General features: G+C 38.2%; 2 protein-coding genes across 3 annotated transcripts; one reads left to right on the forward strand and one right to left on the reverse strand.

The window, feature by feature from the left end:
* Positions 1-448: 448 nt before the first annotated feature.
* Positions 449-9955, reverse strand: LOC116617811. Of its 2 annotated transcripts, none has more exons than XM_048729523.1 (5): positions 9819-9955; positions 6556-7748; positions 5638-6199; positions 2089-2264; positions 449-1677 (listed from the first exon to the last, which is right to left on the reverse strand). In XM_048729523.1, the coding sequence occupies exons 2-5, from the start codon at positions 7725-7727 to the stop codon at positions 933-935; spliced, it is 2655 nt and encodes an 884-aa protein (XP_048585480.1). In that variant the 5' UTR covers positions 7728-7748; positions 9819-9955; the 3' UTR covers positions 449-932. The 2 variants fall into 2 exon arrangements, with proteins under 2 accessions (XP_048585480.1, XP_048585481.1); XM_048729524.1 differs by having other exon boundaries at positions 9707-9836.
* Positions 9956-9972: 17 nt separating this feature from the next.
* LOC5511501 (NADH-cytochrome b5 reductase 3) lies at positions 9973-21948 on the forward strand. Its single transcript, XM_001631821.3, has 8 exons — positions 9973-10103; positions 12014-12154; positions 12466-12538; positions 13426-13532; positions 13772-13901; positions 15493-15662; positions 20350-20449; positions 21660-21948. Exons 1-8 carry the CDS (start codon positions 9984-9986, stop codon positions 21833-21835), a joined length of 1017 nt encoding a protein of 338 aa, XP_001631871.2. The 5' UTR covers positions 9973-9983; the 3' UTR covers positions 21836-21948.
* The last annotated feature ends 810 nt before the right edge of the window (positions 21949-22758 follow it).

A 22758-nucleotide genomic window follows, 5' to 3' on the forward strand; every position in this document is an offset into this window, starting at 1 on the left:
CAAACCTTATATATCAACAACATAGCTCGTTCCCTGCTTGAAATAACTCAAACCCGGGATGCGTTTAACGTACGGAGAAATTCTACAAAGTTCTCTAGCGGAACATTTGCGCCCCTAGTTTCCTTAATTTTTAGAGTTCATGGAGTTATCTGGTGGTCAGATGAGACTGATGGCAGGCTATGAGATGCAGGACGAACCTCTGCCTAGTAATACGAGCGGGTTTTGTAGTATTGATGAGGATGAGCTGGGTGCTAAGATGAAGCGGTGTGTGCGATGTGGCGAGACGTACTGTAGTAGAGGCTGTCAGACCAAGGATTGGAAAGAACACAAAAGGATATGCAATGCTGTAGTTAACCAAGAGATTCCGGCTGATATGGTTACTAAGTGATTCATGGTAGCATAGTAGCTTCTAATTTTAACAACGTTATAAACAATAGAAATAAGTCAGTTTATTGCAAACTATACTTTATTCCTTAACAATAGTTGATATACATAATGTGGTACCGTACCTGGTATTTTAGACGCTTCTGTGACATCATGGCCCTATTGTAAACTTTACAGTCGTAAACTTGAGAAGGTTAATCTAGAGTTATGTCTATCTTATTAAAAAAAAAAATATATCTATCATCAGCACAATCCCATAGGTAACAGACCTGAGTACAGACTCATGTGCGTAGACCTGAATACGGACTCATGGGCTTCCAGGGGGATTTGTGCCACAAACGCAAACAGGCATAACCATAGTGACCTTTTGGTGAGGTACGAATTTACTCGAAACAGAAAATAGGCAAAATTAAAAAAAAAAACATTATTTTGAGAAGCCGAAATCTAGGGTTTAAATATTGAATACTGTATGTTAAATTACAAGCTGTTGGATTACGAGCCAAAAATAAAATAAACGGCTAGTGTTAACATAAAAATGTTCTTCAATCTCACTCAATCTGTTGACCTTGCGCTAAGAATTTCCCAGCGTCCGCCTTGCTACAGGCATAGAAGCCCTCGCGGTGATAGGCCCTGAAGAGCGACTTTGTGAAAAACGCGTTTGCGGTGGAATGGGATGGGAATGTCCCACATATCTTCTCCGAAAACCATTGTATGCACTTTTTATCACTATGGCAACATTCACAACAGCAACAGGTCAGTCTGTTAACCTCCTCTTCTGTCAGTGGAATGTCTAAGTTTTGGTGAATCTTCTCTTCTTCTGTCCCCCCTTTTGGCTGGGGCTGCTCAGTTCTCACTTCATTCAGGTCACCCGTCTCTTCACTTTGACATGATCCAGGTCTTCTTGGTACAACAAACAGAATTTCACCTTCTTTAGGATCATTTCTGTACTTCACTTTGAACCGAAAGCTTCTTAGCTTTTTCATCACCAGATTTTCCTTGATCGCCAGTATGACGTCATTTCCGTCTTCATCCAAAAAAGAGCAGTGCAATCGATCGCGCGCTAACTGCAGAGCCCCTAAGAGGTCGTCGCCGTACTTTTTCTCGTCAGAAATGCAGCTTCCATCGATCACTACGATCCTCTTGAGACGCTTTTTAAGGAGGGGAAGGAGAGCGAGATTTTCGAAATGGCCGCCGTCGCTGAGGCGTAGGATAGGTGGAGGAATGCTGCCGTTAGTGGTGACGTTCATGAAGCCTCGCAAGAAGCGTACGATGAAGATGTGGATAATACACCACCTGCGACGGGTAGAATACTAGATCATTTTACAAACTTTTCAATAGATAATAAGGGTGCTGCATGTATAACCAATTTGACAACGTCTATTGATGAGAATACAACTCAAAAGCAGTGGAACATCATGGCATCTACCCATACTATACTACCTCTCCCTCTCCTCCCGAAATAAAAAAGAGACATTTTGATTTACATCAACAAACCTTGGTTGTCAAACTTCATAACGTGACAATTGTAATCAGGGGTTCCTGTCCAACCTTTCAACATTTTGTAGTTAAACTGAAAACCCCGTTACGACCAACACTGTTTCTGCTTTGATTCACATCTAACGATTTTGTTTGCCTTGAATTGTATAGACTGGGCATGACGTAATCGTTCTCATAATAACTGTGTTGCTAAGGAACAGCGCTTACCTGACAAGAGGTTGTGTGGGCGGCGAGACGGCAATCCCAGCAAGGATAGCTAAAATACCGAAAAACACAAAGACTCCGAGGGCAATCCACGACTCGCCATAGCCAAGGAAGAACGGGATGCTGAGACCAACCAGAGGGACACCTAACAGCACCTCAATGAAGCATGGGAGAAAACACTACAAGCAAACAACAAAATGGTGATAAACTCAGAGTGTTTACAGCTGAGCGTCAACCTAGGTTAGTTTTTCGTTACGTAAACCCCGGTTAAGAAAAAAACTTGAAAATCTAACCTTGGTTGATCGTTCAGCTGGAACAGCACCGGTGATATCAATTTGAATTTTGAAGTGAAATTGCTGCTGCGATTATTGTAATTTTTCTGGCCGTTCTTGTTATTCTGTGCACAGGTCACCCAAGCACTCGGTTTGTATTCTAGTACGTTAAAGAATTTGTATAGTGATGAAAAAATGGGAAAAAAATAAAGAAAATAAACTTCATAGTAGACTCAATTTATTCTTGTTTCTTTGGGATCTCTCCTGTGAGTTATGGGCCCATTTTACTCACTAGTTCCCTGAAACCCTAATACAAGACAAGAGAAGGTGCGGTGAAAGGAAAACGAGTGAGTAAAATGGGCCCATAATACTCAGGAGAGATCCCAAAGTGACAAGAATAAGTGAGTCCACTATGAAGTCTATTTTCTTTACTTTTTCATTGTTTCATCACTATAAAATTATCTTACGTAATAAAATACGAGTTATTGGGTTACCTGTGATTCTGTGGTGGCTTCTGTTTACAAGTTTCACTATAATTCAAGATGATCTTTTAGAGACTACTTTGCCTGATGTTTTCTCCTGTTTGTCATTTTCGTTGAGTTGTTTGCGTTAGTACGTCAGGGATTCGCAGTCCCTTGACTTGAAAACTAGTTTGTTGTAAAGTATCGTGTAAAATATCCAGCAAAATGCCAGGATTTACAACCTTGCCTCCTGGAATAATTGAGCTCAACCGAACCTAGGTTGAGCATTGTTTGTAATTGCCGGCACATAAGTGGCCATTTGGAGCGTGTTCGCACACACTTCATGTGTAACCTAGGTTGGCTAGTTACTCAACCTAGGTTGGACGCTCAAGTGTAAACTCATCATCAGACGAATGCTGATCTACGGGTTTTTCGAAGCCTTTAGAGCACAAAACGGGTTTCCAGTCATTGGAGATTCTTTGACAGAGTACCTTACATTGTTGCAAAGTTTTTTTTGACAGAGTATCTTACATTGTTTTAGAGGTTTTCTTTGACAGAGTACCTAACATTGTTCAAGTTGTAGACGTTTTCTTTGACAGATACATTGTTGCAGAGTTTTTTTTTCGACAGAGTACCTTACATTGTTGTAGACGTTTTCTTTGACAGAGTAGCTTACGTTGTTGTAGACGGTTTATATGACAGCGTACCTTACACTGTTGTAGACGTTTTCTTTGACAGAGTACCTTACATTGTTGTAGAGGGCTATGTGCACGATGTTGGTACTCAACGGCGGATTAGTGAGCCTACTCGAATAAATTAACGTATATTTTGCCGAATGTTGCTTTTCACTATGAAATAATTTGCTCCAAGGGTGTTATAATGTTTACAAGGAAAAAGAATTTAGCTTAAACATATTCAACGCAAGAGTAATACATCGCATTTTGTCGGCCTAATTGTGACTATGACGAGAAAATGGCGTAACATTTGCAAAGTGTCAAAACAAACCAGCGCGATAACTTTTTTTTCTTGCTGCGCTTCATCGAGAACGTTACATGTTTCTAAAATCAACATTAGTTGCTCTTTCCATTGCTGTGTTACCCATTGATGTAGAATGATCGATAAGGGAGTAATTGAACGATGAATGCGTAACGACAACTTGTCCCACCGCGAGAGCACTCAAAGTTTGGATGTCAATATCGTCTATATTAAAACTTGTTAACGTCAAGACTTACCAACCCAGGGATTCAACATGAGATGATATATCCAAATCCGCTTAAATTTCGTTCTTAAAGCAACAATTTGTGTATATAATATGCAACATTTTCGGGAGAGAACGCTGTGTCCCCCTTATTCTGAGATCCCGTAAACAGCATGGCTATGACACTGCATCTTACCCGGTCGAACTCAGTTTCGAGTGATGAAAGCGCACAAAGTAACACGCATTAAGCCCTATATTACACCCTTATCCGTGTTCAAGCGCATAAGAGACCGGGGAAAAGTTGAACGCTTCAAAAATATGTATACCCGGTCGGGTACCGCATCTTACCCGGTCAAACTCAGTTTTGAATAATCTAAGCGCACTAACCAACACGCATCAAGCCCTATTCTACCCGCATCCGTGTTGTTATTGTGAAGCGTGTTAAGCAGGAAACAACGAGAACTGTAGCAACTCTGATTATGTCGACGCATGGGAGACTCGTGATCTAGAGCACGATAATTCTGCTGAGCGCACAACAACTCACACTCTCCGAACAGCCGACAAGATCGAAACGCTGATCTCTCTCAAAGCGGTAAAGCATGATCGCGGCGGTCGCTTCCGGTGACCCAGGTGAAGAATACTACTTGTTAAAAGTTACCGGTGATGGCCTCGAAGTTTTAAAAGAGGAAAAGAACAATCCGTATTCCAGCACGGGGGTAGCAGTTGAAAGTAGCATACGATGTGTGGTACTCATCTTCCAATGAATAAAATATTTTTCGTTGATACTAAAGAAACTGTAAGGTTAAATGTAAATTCAAGTATAAGGGATTTATACGTTAGCAAAGTTGTGAAGAATTGCTGGAACGTGTTTTGGCTTTTCTGAACTCTGAGAACGTAGTTTTAATTTTTTTTTTTCGCTCATATAAGCAAGCTGGATTTTTCACTTTCAACACGATTTTTATCAGCTTACTGTCAAATAATAATTAGAAAAACATTTCGGGCTGCATTGTGCTATCTCTCTAAAAGCCTTCAAAGTTTTATCGCACACTTTTGGTATGTGAAAAGCAACATTCGGCAAAATATACGTTAATTTATTCGAGTAGGCTCACTAATCCGCCGTTGAGTACCAACATCGTGCACATAGCCTGTTGTAGACGTTTTCTATGACAAAGTACCCTACACTGTTGTAAAAAGTTTTCTTTGACAGAGTACCTTACATTGTTGTAGAGGTTTTCTTTGACAGAGTACCTTACATTGTTGTAGGGGTTTTCTTTGACATAGTACCTTACATTGTTGTAGAGGTTTTCTTTGACATAGTACCTTACATTGTTGTAGAGGTTTTCTTTGACAGAGTACCTTACATTGTTGTAGACGTCATCTTTGACAGGGTACCTTACATTTTTCTAAAGGCTTTTTTCGTTAGAATATCTTTTATTGTTTTAGTGGTTTTCTTTGATAATTATATCTTAAATTGTAGTTTTTCTTTGATAGGGTAGAATACATTTTTTTATGTCAGAGTAGCTTACCTTGAAGCTTGCTGTCTTTGATAAAGTAACTTACATTGTTGTAGTGGTAAAAGAGCTTATTTGGTGTAGTGTTTTTCTTTGAAAGAGTAGCTTACCTTGTAGTAAAGGCTTTCCTTGTTAGGGTCGCAGCTGTCACACACGACATCGTCGCCAATGCCGACGCCAAGCACGTTAAACAAGTCCAGCACGCTGTCCATCTGAGCGTTATAGCTGCCCATGCTCGTACCTAGTGCTGCCGCTGACAACGCCATGGCATCTGCCAAACGCACGCGGTCCGGCTGAAGATAATTCTTGAACAAATTCACTGATGGCTCTTCATTGTTTAATTCTGCACTGACAAGTTCAACTCCAGTTGGCGAGAACGCGAGAAGTTGATAGTCAGGCTGGTTTGGGTCATCATCGTTAACGCGCCACTGGTTGACTGTGATGTTACTGATGTATTTGGGGTGGAGATCTTTGATGTCATCCATGAAGAGTTGACCATCTGGACGAGGCTTTTTCTTGTATTTTCCTCGTATTAGCATAAAAGAGTCTTGCTCGTATGGGACCCACTTCCATGCTTTTTTCATTTCATGCATTCGTTTAGTGCAGCAGGGAAAAAGGTCTTGCGGCATGCACCCGGAAGGGTTCTTGTAGAAGGCACTGGTAAGTTGGCGCCTGTGATATATAAACAAAGAATACCATGCATTGTAGTCTTTACAGAGCAATGTGCGCTAACATCATAGCCGTACAGCCTATTGGGGGAGGGGGAAGGGACGATACAGAAATATTAAGAAAACATTAAGGGGGGCAGCCACGCCCCCACTGGTCATTTCTATATAATTTATGATAATGGGAGAGGGGTGAAGCAATCACGGCGACGAGATAATTAATTATCATTTTAGTTAACAATTCTATGTTTTATTCTTTACATGAAGTAATTTTATGTTCCACTGTACACAAATAACCCAAATGCGCAATGCAAAGGAGAAAGTAGAATCTTATTATCGGTAATTTGCAGTTAGTATTCTTACCTGTTGTGAAGGTTCACTGCAGATTGCTGCATTGCTCCAGCCAAGGGAGAGAGCAAAATGAGAACCGCAGAAGCAAACAACACCCAGAAAAACACCTGGTCTGAATACACAACAATCCCAAATGCTGCGTTCTTATACACGCGCCAAGCCACGATTTCCGAATACACGAGAAACAACAAGAACAGACCCGCATAGTTACGAATGATAGGGAGGAAGAATGGCAGAATAAGGCATGCTAGGATGACGACGAGCTTGATCCACAAGGGGGCGCGTTGCATCGAGGATTCCATGAACCAAGGGATTGCCGTTAATAAAAATATCAAGCCACAGATAACAGAGGCGAGACGCCAAATACCTTTGTAGGTGAAGCACATGCTCTTTGTAATACGGTGAGGAAAGATTGAGTTGAGCCGAGAGAAAAGATAGAACAATAAACTGAAAAAAACTGTGAGGGTGAAGAGAAGGACACGGGATATAGGAGGTTTACATCTGCTGTACGCTTCCAGACCAAGCACAGGGATCTCCTCGCTGTTCGTGTAGTTGTAAGTTGAGATTGGGGATGGGCAAGTTAGCTTCTCCCTAAGGATGCTACCAAATACAAAATCTATCGCATATGCCAGAGGTACTGCATAAGGGAACCATACGGCAGAGGAAAGGACAATGTTAACTAATAGAATGATCATGACGAACAAGAGTAAATGGCCTAAGCCGGTGATACAACTTTCTTCAAAATTACACATGTAGCCGGCATTCTTGTGCATGTTTTCAAAGAATTCTTTTTGCCACTCAACCGATTGGTCCGAATCCTCAGGCTTCAAGCTAACATGATCGGCATACCATTCGAGAAAGGCAGACCCGGTGTAGCCTCCCCCTGATACGCAACTCAAGTTTACGTTTTCCAGGGTGGGGTTTTCGCCAAGTATTTGGCGGAGTGCCCCTGAACAGAGAGCAGCTGATCGAATGCCTCCACCAGAAAAGGCAAGACCAACTTCAGGTTTACTGGGTTTGGGCTCTATTGAGATGTAGCCTCTTTGCTCTGCTGGGTTAATAATCAGGTCACGGGCAGCTTTGTCAAGGTTGAATGGCTCCTTATTTATGAACCTCCCACTGGGTGTGTGAGTGCCATTTGGCTCGCTTATCTCTTCAATGGTTTCATTGATGGTGTCAGCCATGATTCTGTATTATGAAGACACCTACAAAATTGAATAAACATTCTTTTGTTTAGAAAAGTGGCCGCTTTGTTAGGGTGGTTCACAAAAAAACCCAAAGGACATATAATATGTTAAATAATGTATTAATAACTAATACATTACTATTTATTACGATATTACTACAATACATAAATAAATAATATTAATGTATTAATATAATATCAGATAAAGAAAAGTGCAGGGTGAGGTCTAGAGTAGTACTTCACTTGCCACGGATCAATTGATTTTAAATTGGCATTATTTGATATTGTAATAATTTAGATTTTTTTTTCTATCCAAATACACAAATAACATCATTAATCACCAACAAAATACCTCCTCTCTTGAAACACTCCTGTGGTATGCTAAATACATAAAACTTAACGAACAAATTTGCAATCTGGATTTAGTGTTTTGTATGACTGTTACACAGTAAATCTGTTGTAAGCAACTGATTCATATTTACTACAAATTTTGCTGCAACTTAAAGCTTTGATCCGAAAAAAATGTGTGGTTGTCTACAATGAGGCATGAGTATTTTAATTTTTAGTCAAGTCATTGTTGACATCATGCTGAGGTATGCAGTCCCCCCTGGCACCTACAAGGCATATGCCAAGTTTGGTTTTCTAAAGAATGTTTCTATTAGTCATAATTATAAGATTCTATTTATGGGTGACTTTGTTGTTACATCATGGTTTACACGGTTTATTGCATTTATTGGCGATGTGTTTTTGCATATACAACTTTTTTCATGAAAAAATAATTTTATGTAAGCCCACAATGTATTGTTTATTGTTGCCTTGTATTCGCGACCATAAAATTATGATATAATGACACACTGGCGCACTAGCAGAGGTCATAGCATTGACCCCCAACCAAGGGTGCATTGCCGGCAAGCATCAAGCTTTACATTCACTCGTTATAACATTTATGGGTGACATGCTATTACATTATTATGGTTGTTCTTACATTCATGGGCAATATTATATTTACACTAATGGTTGTTCTTACATTTATGGGTGTCAATGAGTGACAAAGTGGACAATGAAAAGCCCTTGTACTTTTTAGATGGGCAAATTTTACCGCCCAGAAGAGCCCACAATCAGTGTTTCTGTCTTTTTAACTAGTAACCTGTATGCATTGGGTTTGAAACCAGTTGTTGTATAACAAAAATTTTGAAACCAGATGGATGCAGGCTATTTGATAGGGTAATCCAGTTCCAGCTGCACATGCATGGAGGCTAGTCTCACCTGCACAGAACTGTGCACTTGTATTGACTGTAACAGTCTCCCCTTGTCATAAAAACAGCATAGTTCACAAAATTCAAAAGTTTTACAGAATACAAACAAGTATTTTCACTTCCAGTTATCATTTAAACAGGTATGCTTCAATTTGTTTTATTGTTGCATAAACTTGCTCAATAACCTTGGTATTTGGCACAGTTGTTTACCAGATCCAGTCCTATGAATAGATGTTGCTTGTTATCAAATTGTTTCCAGGGGGAGGAGAGTTTTTGGTCCTTTTGTTTAAATTCCCATTTTTGAGGCAAAAAAAAAAAATCATTAAACTAAATTAATGTGCTGGCCTTGTGTCCCACCAGGGAGGATGAGGCCTAACTAAGTAATGTGCAAAAAGTACAATCAAGCTGATAGACAAATCGCTGTGTTTTTCTCCGACAAAGTTGAATCCGCCCCCCCCCCCTCCCCAACACACAATTTTTTGGCGTCAGGGTACGTCTGGGGTGGTCTTGTTCATTTTCTTATTATCTGAACCTCTCAGTGCAATTTTAATTTAATAAAGTAAAAGTATAGATTATTTTACTAAATTACTGTGCAGTTTTCAATCCAAAAAATGCAACTCAGTGGAGATTGAATTCGATTTGGCTGACATCTTGGTCAAGTCTATTGTGTAACGGTGGGATATTCTATGATATCAAGTGATATCAAATGTACTACTAATACCTTGTTTTCTTGTAGCTCCGAATGTATAACTTTATCTTGCTCTAACGGGAAGTCAAAATGTGATCGTGCATTTGTGAGCGTCTGACTGATGCAGTAAGCTAATTATTCATACCTTTTTCAATAGCATGCTAGCGTTACCGTGAAAGTCAGCACGTTTGCTTGATAAACCTTCTTATCGTATCAGTCGCCTGAAATTTCTGTCAAAAATGGTAAGTATTTATAGGAACTTGTTCAGTTTGAGTCATAAATATAAAATATTTGCTTGTTTCGAGATCAGATGCTTCAAAATTCGATTGTTTTGGGGGCATGTCCCTGTGTGTGGGTTTCCTGTGTTTTACCCAGAATGCCAAGCAAAGTTCGGTGTTCTAGAAGCGCCGGCGCCATGGATGCCCAGACGGTGAGTCGTGTAGCAATCCGCGCTGAGATCTCCGTCACTACCGAAACACCTTACTCTGTATGCGCTCAGAAACCTGAAAGCATTTCTATTCAAACAGACTTACGAAGTTTAGCAAATGGGTGCCCTTCTTCGTGCCATGTTTGACTGAAATGTTGGATAGGGGTGGTTTCCAAGTTAACTTTATTAACTTATCATTCAGTTATACTTTATTGAATATATCTGGCACGTTTGCCTTTGTTCTCAAGTAAGTTGTATGTAAGCTTTCTTGTTGATATTATAAAAGAAACTTGCACAATAAGGTTTTTGAACACTTGATAAGGGGGTCCAGTTGTTGTGGTGTAGGAGTGTTAAGGCGCTAGCTAAGAATGCTATATAAATGCCATGTTTATAGATTGTAGTAAGCAATTCCACATGAGGAATCAAAAACATGGCAATTTCAAAAATAACATTTCTGAATAGATTTTTTTTTCACATTTGTACTCTCTTATGTCTAGTGTTTATGAATTCAACATTTTTATTCCTGATGCACATTCAGGGGGGGGGGGAGGGGCACCAAACATCTAGACCGCCATGGTTTATTGATTTGGGAAAAAGGGCCTCACAACCACTATGTGGAATTCTGTCTATAACACTCAACATTACAATCATAAACCATTTTTATAATTGTTTTGAAAAACAATTATATCTAGCTGGATCTATTGATAAAAATAGGAAATTTACCAGTAGCTAACTGAGAAAGTTGTCAAAATATATATAAAATGCAACAGATGTTTTCACAAATGTAACAAAACATGTTCAAGAATTATGGATGCATTCTTTAAAGTCAACCTTACATAGAAAACATCTAACATAAGCTTTATTAGACAAACAACAACATGATTTTAGATTCACATAATTTTTAATTTAAGAAAAAGTTTTTGACAAAAGCAGTTTTTCTGATGTAGCATCTGTAACTCTAACAAAACTACAATTTAAAAATCAGAAAATATAGCTTTACTTATTTTTTTAACATAGGCATCTAAGGTTGATATAGCCTTGACTTAAAAGAAACACAAGTATGATTTAAAAACTCAAATGCAATGAAAATATGACAAGATGAACATTGAAAAATGATTTCCAAATGTAACATCTGTAAAGATGAACTGCTCAGTACCTATCCACAATTAACTAGTTCAGAGTTTAAGAAAAGACGCGGGGAGACTGGGTTGAATCCATTGAATCGGACAAAATAAAAGATTTTAAAGAAGAGTTTGTATGGCGGTCTTGGAGAAAAATCCTTCCAACAAAGCTGTTTTACAAGATTTTATTTTTGCTAAACATCTAAGAACAATATTGATTTGCATTTTATACTCCGATTCGGAGTTCGCCAAAAACTTTTACAGTATTTGAGTGAAGGAATGACTCAGGATACTCAGAAAATCGCTTCATAGAAATACCTTTTAAGCCTAATTCATCCCAAATTGCCCCCTATACGAAGATTCAATAAAGTCCTCACGTGTAGCAATGAATGATTTCACCATATCTTTTAAACTTGTTTTGTAGAAAGGATTTTTCTCCAAGACCGCAATACAAACTCTCTTGAGAAATCACTCTTTTGGTCCGAAAGAGCCCAGTCCCTCAAGGCATTTCTTAAACTCTGAACTGGTTTATAGTTACAGGACACTGTAATGATCACTATATTTGTCTGAAAATAATGGAAAACATAGTCTGCATTATACACTGTAACTTGACATCTTAATTTGACCAAAAAAACCAGCACTTCAACACACAAATACTGAAATTACATCATTTCATAATTTGTCAATTTGCCTTTTACTGTCAAAAGTAGAATGACAGGGTTTGACAGTTAAGCGTTGTCTACCCTCAAACCAAGCATTGGTCTAACAACTTCATTGGAATTTTTTTTTTAGAAACCCTTGATCATTGGTGCTGGCTTGGCACTAGTTGTCGCCGCTATTGGACTTGTGGTTCTCCTTACAAAAGGTGCCAAGAAATCTCTTGTTGCCCTGAACCCTGAAAAGAAGATCCCTTTTAAACTTGTGGATAAAAAGGTAACTATAACTCCTATATCATTACTATCCTTTTTCAGGCTATAGATGGGTATAGTGTTTGTATGTCTCTAGTCAGGACCAGGATGCACTTGGAAGGGAGTAGGAGGTTGAAGAAATCTTCCTCTCCAGAAAGTTTTTGGTTAAGAATATTTGGGCACAAACTCTACTTGTGTTTTATAGCCATGTACCCCTCACCCCTAGATTTTTCACATATTGGCTGTCTTTATTCTAGTTATCCCATTCTATTATTGCTGAGTGTTGTGAATACTTATCATTTTTTTTTTATATTTGTTTGTTTGTTTTTTACACAGATTGTTAGTCATGACACCAGGAGATTCATTTTCCAGCTCCAGTCCCCAGACCACATCCTTGGGTTGCCAGTTGGTGAGACTGTTGATCCTTTTTTTTTATTTGCTCCTTGCCCCTAACAGATGATTACTTCATCATTTTCATCGCATTTTCATACAGTGTGCAAGTTATAATTACCCCTTGGTAAAAAGGGAAGGCTGTAACTTTAAGTTCAGGTTTCATTGTGAGACCAGTTATAGCTTGCATACTATTCAATGCATTTTATGAACAAGTGAGCCATCTAGTTAAGCACATAGTAGAATGTGCATCATTTTAATACTTTTCTGTAAACATAATTGGCCTATAATCCCCAATGTGATATTACCATCAAGCTAATGGCATCATTGTATTTGGGCCTATAACCCCCCATGTGTGATATCATCAAGCTAATGTCATTATTGGCCTATAACCCCCCATGTGTGATACCATCAAGCTAATGTCATTATTGGACTATAACCCCCCATGTGTGATATCATCAAGCTAATGTCATTATTGGCCTATAACCCCCCATGTGTGATACCATCAAGCTAATGTCATTATTGGCCTATAACCCCCAATGTGTGATACCATCAAGCTAATGTCATTATTGGACTATAACCCCCCATGTGTGATACCATCGAGCTAATGTCATTATTGGACTATAACCCCCCATGTGTGATACCATCAAGCTAATGTCATTATTGGACTATAACCCCCCATGTGTGATACCATCGAGCTAATGTCATTATTGGACTATAACCCCCCATGTGTGATACCATCAAGCTAATGTCATTATTGGCCTATAATCCCCAATGTGTGATACCATCAAGCTAATGCTGTTATTGGCCTACAATCCCCAATGTGTGATACCATCAAGCTAATGTCATTATTGGCCTGTAACCCCCAATGTGTGATACCATCAAGCTAATGTGTATCTGGGCCAGGTAACCATATGTACCTTTCTGCTACCATTGATGACAAGCCCGTTATCAGGCCCTACACTCCTGTCACCTCCGATGATGAAAAAGGATTCTTTGAACTGGTGATTAAGGTACATAACGACCCCAAACTTTTTTGCACTATTCTTAACCCTCATAAACTGCACTAGCATAAATGCAATCCATAAAAAAGCAGCCAATGTTGTGCATATTTTGATCAAGTAACAGTTTAAAGCAATCTGCATAATGTTTCTACCCATTTTCATTGTATGCGAGATGTGCATTCTCTTCAACCTTCAAGAGCATAGACTAATTTTTCCCTACCCTGTTACTCTGAAATGTTGAATTCCAGGTATACTTCAAAAATGTGCATCCAAAGTTCCCAGAAGGGGGAAAGATGTCCCAGTATTTAGAGTCCTTGAAGATTGGGGATACAGTTGACATCCGAGGCCCGGCTGGCAAGCTGATCTACAAGGGAAGAGGTGCATGATATATTGCTATTGTTTTCTCATTATTACACCTTCTGCTGTTCATTAACGGGAAAGGGACATTCATTTATGCCAAAAGTTACATCGATAGCGTGTATTGTACGTTCATCAACATCGCACGAAACATCATTTAGCGTGACTCGACTTTCAATAACAATAATTGAATATTCGTGAACATTCATTAGCATCAACGGAGAAACAGTAACGCACTTGGACATTCAATTTGATTGGAACGAACATTCTTTTGCGCACAATGAAAATTCAATTGCATGTTTGGACAATCAGTAGCATTTAATGACAATCAGTTATACGAAATAGAAAATTCATTAGTGCTATTAACATAAACAGCGACAATCAAAGCCTTTTCAGACAATCATGTTCATCAAGGTGACATTCATGAATGTGATTTGACAATCATTTGTTCGATTCAAACAAACATTAAAAGAAAAGAAAATATTAGTTTTAGTGTTATTTTTGATTTTTGACGTAACATTTATACCTAAATTTGATCTCTATTAACACCGCGAGGTATATAGGTTTGCATAAAACGAAACTATTGCCCACATTTCGCTCCCATGACTGTTCCTATGTTACGTTGTAATGCCTCTTGAGAAATGGGCTGTAGGGCGGTAACTTTTTAAGCGTGTTTGGGCCGGTATCTAGTGGGTTATGGTGCGCTGGTGCACCGTCGTCAATGAAAATGATGTTTTCGTTGGGGTCAAGATTCAGTTGTGTTTGTGAAGTCGTTGAATCTTTGTGCATTCATTCCCCCGATGTTAGTGGGCGAAATAGCCAAAGTGACTGTGATATTTCTTCTTCTTTGACCACAGACTTGGCGGTACGCTCTCTCCCCTCTTTTAGCTCATACAAACGTTTTCTTTTTTTTCTTGCGAGTGAGTTAGTATATTTTTGGGGGGCTTTTATAAACCCTCCACAAAAAGTGTTGTTTGCTTGTTTTGTGTTTTGTTAAAAAGAATTTATAGTTCTATAAATTCTCTTAATTTTAGGGTTCCTCTGTTTAAAGAAAAGAGAAAAATAGTAACTCTAATGAAATTGTATTTTTCCTTGTTGTTTGTTTAAATCGGATACATAGTTGTCAAACCACATTGATGAATGTCACATTAATGAACATGATTGTCTTAAAGGCTTGTTGATTGTCTTTGTTTATGTTCATCGCACTAATGAATTTTCTACTTTTTATAACTGATTGTCAGTAAACGCTACTGATTGTCCAAACGCGTAATTGAATTTTCGATTGCATGCAAAAGAATGTTCATTCCATTCGAATGAATGCCCAATTGCGTTATTGATTGTCCGTTGATGCTATTGAATGTGTGCGCATATCCAATCATTGTTATTAAAAGTCGAGTCACGCTAAAGTATGTTTCGTGCGATGTTGATGAACATACAATGCATGTTAATAACACAACGTTTGGCACAAATGAATGCACCTTTCCCGTTATTGAACAGCAAAAGGTGTATTATTTCACTCAATGTTGGGGGTTGAGACGCTACCTTGGGAGCCCCACAGTCTGCCTCTCAGGTGTTTTGGATATAATATATACATTGATTTATGTATTCCTAGGGACCATCTCCATCAAAGAGTCTATAAGAAAGCCAGAACAGCTCCGTAAGGCCAAGTTTCTTGGACTGATAGCGGGTGGAACAGGCATCACCCCCATGCTACAGATCATAAAAGCTGTGTTAAAAGATTCCGGAGATCATACTACTGTATCTCTGATCTTTGCAAACCAGGTAAGCATTTACTTGTACTTGAGGTGGTTAAGATTCTGGAGATTATACTACTGTATCTCTGATCTTTGCAAACCAGGTAAGCATTTACTTGTACTTGAGGTGGTTAAGATTCTGAAGATCATACCTACTGTATCTCTGATCTTTGCAAACCAGGTTAGAATTTACTTGTACTTGAGGCGGTTATGATTCTGGAGATTATACTACTGTATCTCTGATCTTTGCAAACCAGGTAAGCATTTACTTGTACTTGAGGCGGTTATGATTCCGGAGATCATACTACTGTATCTCTGATCTTTGCAAACCAGGTAAGCATTTACTTTTACTTGAGGTGGTTAAGATTCTGAAGATCATACCTACTGTATCTCTGATCTTTGCAAACCAGGTAATCATTTACTTGTACTTGAGGCGGTTATGATTCCGGAGATCATACTACTGTATCTCTGATCTTTGCAAACCAGGTAAGCATTTACTTTTACTTGAGGTGGTTAAGATTCTGAAGATCATACCTACTGTATCTCTGATTTTTGCAAACCAGGTAATCATTTACTTGTACTTGAGGCGGTTATGATTCCGGAGATCATACTACTGTATCTCTGATCTTTGCAAACCAGGTAAGCATTTACTTGTACTTGAGGTGGTAAAGATTCCGGAGATCATACTACTGTATCTCTGATCTTTGCAAACCAGGTAAGCATTTACTTGTACTTGAGGTGGTAAAGATTCTGAAGATCATACCTACTGTATCTCTGATCTTTGCAAACCAGGTTAGAATTTACTTGTACTTGAGGCGGTTATGATTCCGGAGATCATACTACTGTATCTCTGATCTTTGCAAACCAGGTAAGCATTTACTTTTACTTGAGGTGGTTAAGATTCTGAAGATCATACCTACTGTATCTCTGATCTTTGCAAACCAGGTAATCATTTACTTGTACTTGAGGCGGTTATGATTCCGGAGATCATACTACTGTATCTCTGATCTTTGCAAACCAGGTAAGCATTTACTTTTACTTGAGGTGGTTAAGATTCTGAAGATCATACCTACTGTATCTCTGATTTTTGCAAACCAGGTAATCATTTACTTGTACTTGAGGCGGTTATGATTCCGGAGATCATACTACTGTATCTCTGATCTTTGCAAACCAGGTAAGCATTTACTTTTACTTGAGGTGGTTAAGATTCTGAAGATCATACCTACTGTATCTCTGATCTTTGCAAACCAGGTAATCATTTACTTGTACTTGAGGCGGTTATGATTCCGGAGATCATACTACTGTATCTCTGATCTTTGCAAACCAGGTAAGCATTTACTTTTACTTGAGGTGGTTAAGATTCTGAAGATCATACCTACTGTATCTCTGATTTTTGCAAACCAGGTAATCATTTACTTGTACTTGAGGCGGTTATGATTCCGGAGATCATACTACTGTATCTCTGATCTTTGCAAACCAGGTAAGCATTTACTTGTACTTGAGGTGGTAAAGATTCCGGAGATCATACTACTGTATCTCTGATCTTTGCAAACCAGGTAAGCATTTACTTGTACTTGAGGTGGTAAAGATTCTGAAGATCATACCTACTGTATCTCTGATCTTTGCAAACCAGGTTAGAATTTACTTGTACTTGAGGCGGTTATGATTCTGGAGATTATACTACTGTATCTCTGATCTTTGCAAACCAGGTAAGCATTTAGATCTTTGCAAACCAGGTAAGCATTACTTGTACTTGAGGCGGTTAAGATTCTGGAGATCATACTACTGTATCTCTGATCTTTGCAAACCAGGTAAGCATTTACTTTTACTTGAGCTGGTTAAGATTCTGAAGATCATACCTACTGTATCTCTGATCTTTGCAAACCAGGTAATCATTTACTTGTACTTGAGGCGGTTATGATTCCGGAGATCATACTACTGTATCTCTGATCTTTGCAAACCAGGTAAGCATTTACTTGTACTTGAGGTGCTTATGATTCTGGAGATTATACTACTGTATCTCTGATCTTTGCAAACCAGGTAAGCATTTACTTGTACTTGAGGTGGTTAAGATTCTGAAGATCATACCTACTGTATCTCTGATCTTTGCAAACCAGGTTAGAATTTACTTGTACTTGAGGCGGTTATGATTCTGGAGATTATACTACTGTATCTCTGATCTTTGCAAACCAGGTAAGCATTTACTTGTACTTGAGGCGGTTATGATTCCGGAGATCATACTACTGTATCTCTGATCTTTGCAAACCAGGTAAGCATTTACTTTTACTTGAGGTGGTTAAGATTCTGAAGACCATACTTATCTCTGATCTTTGCAAACCAGGTAAGCATTTACTTGTACTTGAGGCGGTTATGATTCCGGAGATCATACTACTGTATCTCTGATCTTTGCAAACCAGGTAAGCATTTACTTGTACTTGAGGTGGTTAAGATTCTGGAGATTATACTACTGTATCTCTGATCTTTGCAAACCAGGTTAGAATTTACTTGTACTTGAGGCGGTTATGATTCTGGAGATTATACTACTGTATCTCTGATCTTTGCAAACCAGGTAAGCATTTACTTGTACTTGAGGCGGTTATGATTCCGGAGATCATACTACTGTATCTCTGATCTTTGCAAACCAGGTAAGCATTTACTTTTACTTGAGCTGGTTAAGATTCTGAAGATCATACCTACTGTATCTCTGATCTTTGCAAACCAGGTAAGCATTTACTTGTACTTGAGGCGGTTATGATTCCGGAGATCATACTACTGTATCTCTGATCTTTGCAAACCAGGTAAGCATTTACTTGTACTTGAGGCGGTTATGATTCCTGAGATCATACTACTGTATCTCTGATCTTTGCAAACCAGGTAAGCATTTACTTTTACTTGAGGTGGTTAAGATTCTGAAGACCATACCTACTGTATCTCTGATCTTTGCAAACCAGGTAATCATTTACTTGTACTTGAGGCGGTTATGATTCCGGAGATTATACTACTGTATCTCTGATCTTTGCAAACCAGGTAAGCATTTACTTGTACTTGAGGGGGTTATGATTCCGGAGATCATACTACTGTATCTCTGATCTTTGCAAACCAGGTAAGCATTTACTTGTACTTGAGGCGGTTATGATTCCGGAGATCATACTACTGTATCTCTGATCTTTGCAAACCAGGTAAGCATTTACTTGTACTTGAGGTGGTTAAGATTCTGGAGATTATACTACTGTATCTCTGATCTTTGCAAACCAGGTAATCATTTACTTGTACTTGAGGCGGTTATGATTCCGGAGATCATACTACTGTATCTCTGATCTTTGCAAACCAGGTAAGCATTTACTTGTACTTGAGGTGGTTATGATTCTGGAGATTATACTACTGTATCTCTGATCTTTGCAAACCAGGTAAGCATTACTTGTACTTGAGGTGGTTAAGATTCTGGAGATTATACTACTGTATCTCTGATCTTTGCAAACCAGGTAAGCATTACTTGTACTTGAGGTGGTTAAGATTCTGGAGATTATACTACTGTATCTCTGATCTTTGCAAACCAGGTAAGCATTTACTTGTACTTGAGGTGGTTATGATTCCGGAGATTATACTACTGTATCTCTGATCTTTGCAAACCAGGTAAGCATTACTTGTACTCGAGGGGGTTATGATTCTGGAGATTATACTACTGTATCTCTGATCTTTGCAAACCAGGTAAGCATTTACTTGTACTTGAGGTGGTAAAGATTCTGAAGATCATACTACTGTATGATCCATCATCCTTGTTTATTATGTATTTTCAATATCATCATCCTTGTTTATTGTGTACTTTAAATATCATCATCCTCTTTATATTACGTCTTGTCTTGTGGACTGAGAGTGACATCCTTGTTTATTATGTACTTTCAATATCATCATCCTTGTTTATTATGTACTTTCAATATCATAATCCTTGTTTAGTATGTTCTTTCAATATCATCACACTCTTTATATGACGTCTTGTCCTGTGGACTGAGAGTGGCATCCTTGTTTATTATGTACTTTAAATATCACCATTCTTGCTTAGTATGTACTTTCAATATCATCATCCTCTTTATATGACGTCTTGTCTTGTAGATTGAGAGTAGCATCCTTGTTTGTTATGTACTTTTAATATCATCATCCTTGTTTATTGTGTACTTTCAATGTCATCATCCTCTTTATATGACGTCTTGTCTTGTGGACTGAGAGTGGCATCCTTGTTTAGTATGTACTTTCAATATCATCATCCTTGTTTATTATGTACTTTCAATATCATCATCCTTGTTTTATTATGTACTTTCAATATCATCATCCTCTTTATATGACGTCTTGTCTTGTGGACTGAGAGTGGCATCCTTGTTTATTATGTATCTACAATATCATCATCCTTGTTTATTATGTACTTTCAATATCATCATCTTTGTTTAGTATGTTCTTTCAATATCATCATCCTCTTTATATGATGTCTTGTCTTGTGGACTGAGAGTGGCATCCTTGTTTAGTATGTATTTTCAATATCATCATCCTCTTTATTTGATGTCTTGTCTTGTGGACTGAGAGTGGCATCCTTGTTTAGTATGTATTTTCAATATCATCATCCTCTTTATATGACGTCTTGTCTTGTGGACTGAGAGTGGCATCCTTGTTTAGTATATACTTTCAATATCATCATCCTCTTTATATGATGTCTTGTCTTGTAGACTGAGAGGGACATCCTTGTTAGGGAGGAGCTAGAGTTTCTTGCAAGTCAGAATAGCGACCAGTTCAAGCTCTGGTATACACTTGATCGACCACCCGAGGGTAAGTGACCGCAAAGAAATGACAGGTGTTATTATAAGTTATAGCATGGCACGAGGGGAATTTAGTAACAAATGTCCCCGCAACCGAGGAATGATTAGTTGAAGTCCCGACGCCGCAGGTTGCTGGGACATTTAATCACTAAATGACTTTTACTTGGGTGGTCTTCACCGTTGACAACATTCATATTATGTCGGCGGCGCCGACAAAAAGTAAATGTTTACTGTTTGAGAAGTTAGCAAATAAGCGCTAAATCGGTATAGAAACGTTATAGAAACACATGATATTATTCCTTTTGTAGTCACATTTATAGAGCTATTTCCTTGTGTATTACATAGAAAATTGCAATCGTCTATACTAGAAACCAGACAAGTCTAGTCAATGTCTGGACTCTACTAGACATTAGTCTAGAATCCACAAAAATTACAGAAATTGCTGTAAATAGTTTTATAAATCATAATTAGTATTTATGATGCTTCTCTATCGATGCTAGTTGATTTTATTCGGTAAATGAGGTATTTTTATCATTTTAGCATTTTTTTATAAAGTACCCCCCTGACCCCGATTAGGAACTGACTAGGAACTGAGGAATTAGGAACTAGGATCACCGCGGTGGTTTAGAAGACAAAAGATTCTTTTGTCATTTTCTAAATTTCCTACATCATTAATACATGAGGGAAATTTAGAAACTAAATTTCCCTCATCATTTATGCATGAGGGAAATTTAGAACCGTCTATTGTTTTCGAGGAAATTTCGCTAGTAATCGTCCCTTAGAAAATAAAAGAATCCGAGGTGATCATGGCATTATTATTGTAATAGAGTTGTTGATGTTTCTAGTTGCTGTTGTAATTGTATTGTTTTCATTCTTTTGTTGTTCTAATGTTGTCGGTTTCGTACTGTTTTTGTTGCTGTTACTTGAAGTTTTTGTAATTGTAATGTTGTTTTTGTTGAATCTTTGTTGCTGTTTTGTTGTTTTGTTATTAAGAAAGAGCTGTTTTTATTATCTCCCACCAGTCGTTAGTAGGAAGAAAAGCAAGTGCCAAAATATTATATTGTCACCAAGTCTATAGTCCTAATTATTTATCCTCAGAATCGTTCCAATAACTTATGGTATTCGAAGGAATACAAACTTGTCGTTTTTGCAATTCGGTCAGTGCGATACCTAGTAAACCCAAGAACTGATCTGATTGATATTTTCCCACTCTTCCATAGACTGGGCGTACAGTGGTGGGTTCATTGACGAGAAGATGCTGAGGGAGCACATGCCGCCCGCTGGCCCTGACACTCAGATACTGATGTGTGGCCCGCCGCCGATGATCAATTTCGCTTGCATCCCCAACCTCAAGAAGTTGGGCTTCACTGCCGACATGTACTTCCCGTTTGGCTAGAGTAACGAGGAAAAGGGGCAGAGATGAAGCACTTCTTTATTCTCTCCCAATTTCTTTAAAGTTTATTTACCCATTTTGCCTGAAAATAATAATAAAAAAGATATCCATTTAAATAAGGTATCCATTTTATTAGTAATAAATCTCTCGAATCACGGTAAATTCAGTCTATTCCACAATAAAATAGATAATTATATCAAAGTATCAAGATAATACAGGAAAAGTTTTATTTTTAACGTGATGGTAGTTTTTCGATATTCAGCTAAACTAAACTAGCATTTTCACTTATACCGCTTCCAGTCTGAGTATAGATGATTGACTGAACATAGAGGCTTTGTGGCTAGGTCCAGTTTGAGAGCTTGTTTGAAAGGGTGTATTTTAAGGCTATTATTGACTAGCACTTTGTTTACAAGAACAGTTGCACGTGTCAAGGAGTGCATTTCCTTGAATATTATTTTAAAATGCTCAGTTTAGAGTCTTCTTTTCTTCTACCCTCTCTTGCTTAGGAATTTTGGATTTAAAAGCTTGTTTTTCTCTTTCTATGGTCAGCTTTTAGGTAGAATGAGTTTCTCCCACAACGCTCTAAACTATTTCCATGGCTGCCGTAGAATGGATTGTAGATTTGCATGAATGTGATAGACATAATTTATGATAACGAAATGAAATTTGGCTCTAAAGAGTAAAAAAAACGGCTGAACTTCAAGATTATTTGTCCCTTACAACGATATTTTCGTCTTCAGAATATCTTTTTGGCTTGTTAACACAGTATCGTTTTACTAAAGTTGAATCCTCCACGTATTCCATATCACAATTCACATATAGGGGGCGAGTGATTTCTTGGGGTACAGATATAGAATAACTATTTCCTCAATAAAACGACGATATCCTCGATGATCAACCTGCCCAGCCCAGCAAAAATACAGTAA

The sequence above is a fragment of the Nematostella vectensis genome, chromosome 6 (assembly GCF_932526225.1).
Source record: "Nematostella vectensis chromosome 6, jaNemVect1.1, whole genome shotgun sequence".
Classification (NCBI taxonomy): domain Eukaryota; kingdom Metazoa; phylum Cnidaria; class Anthozoa; order Actiniaria; family Edwardsiidae; genus Nematostella; species Nematostella vectensis.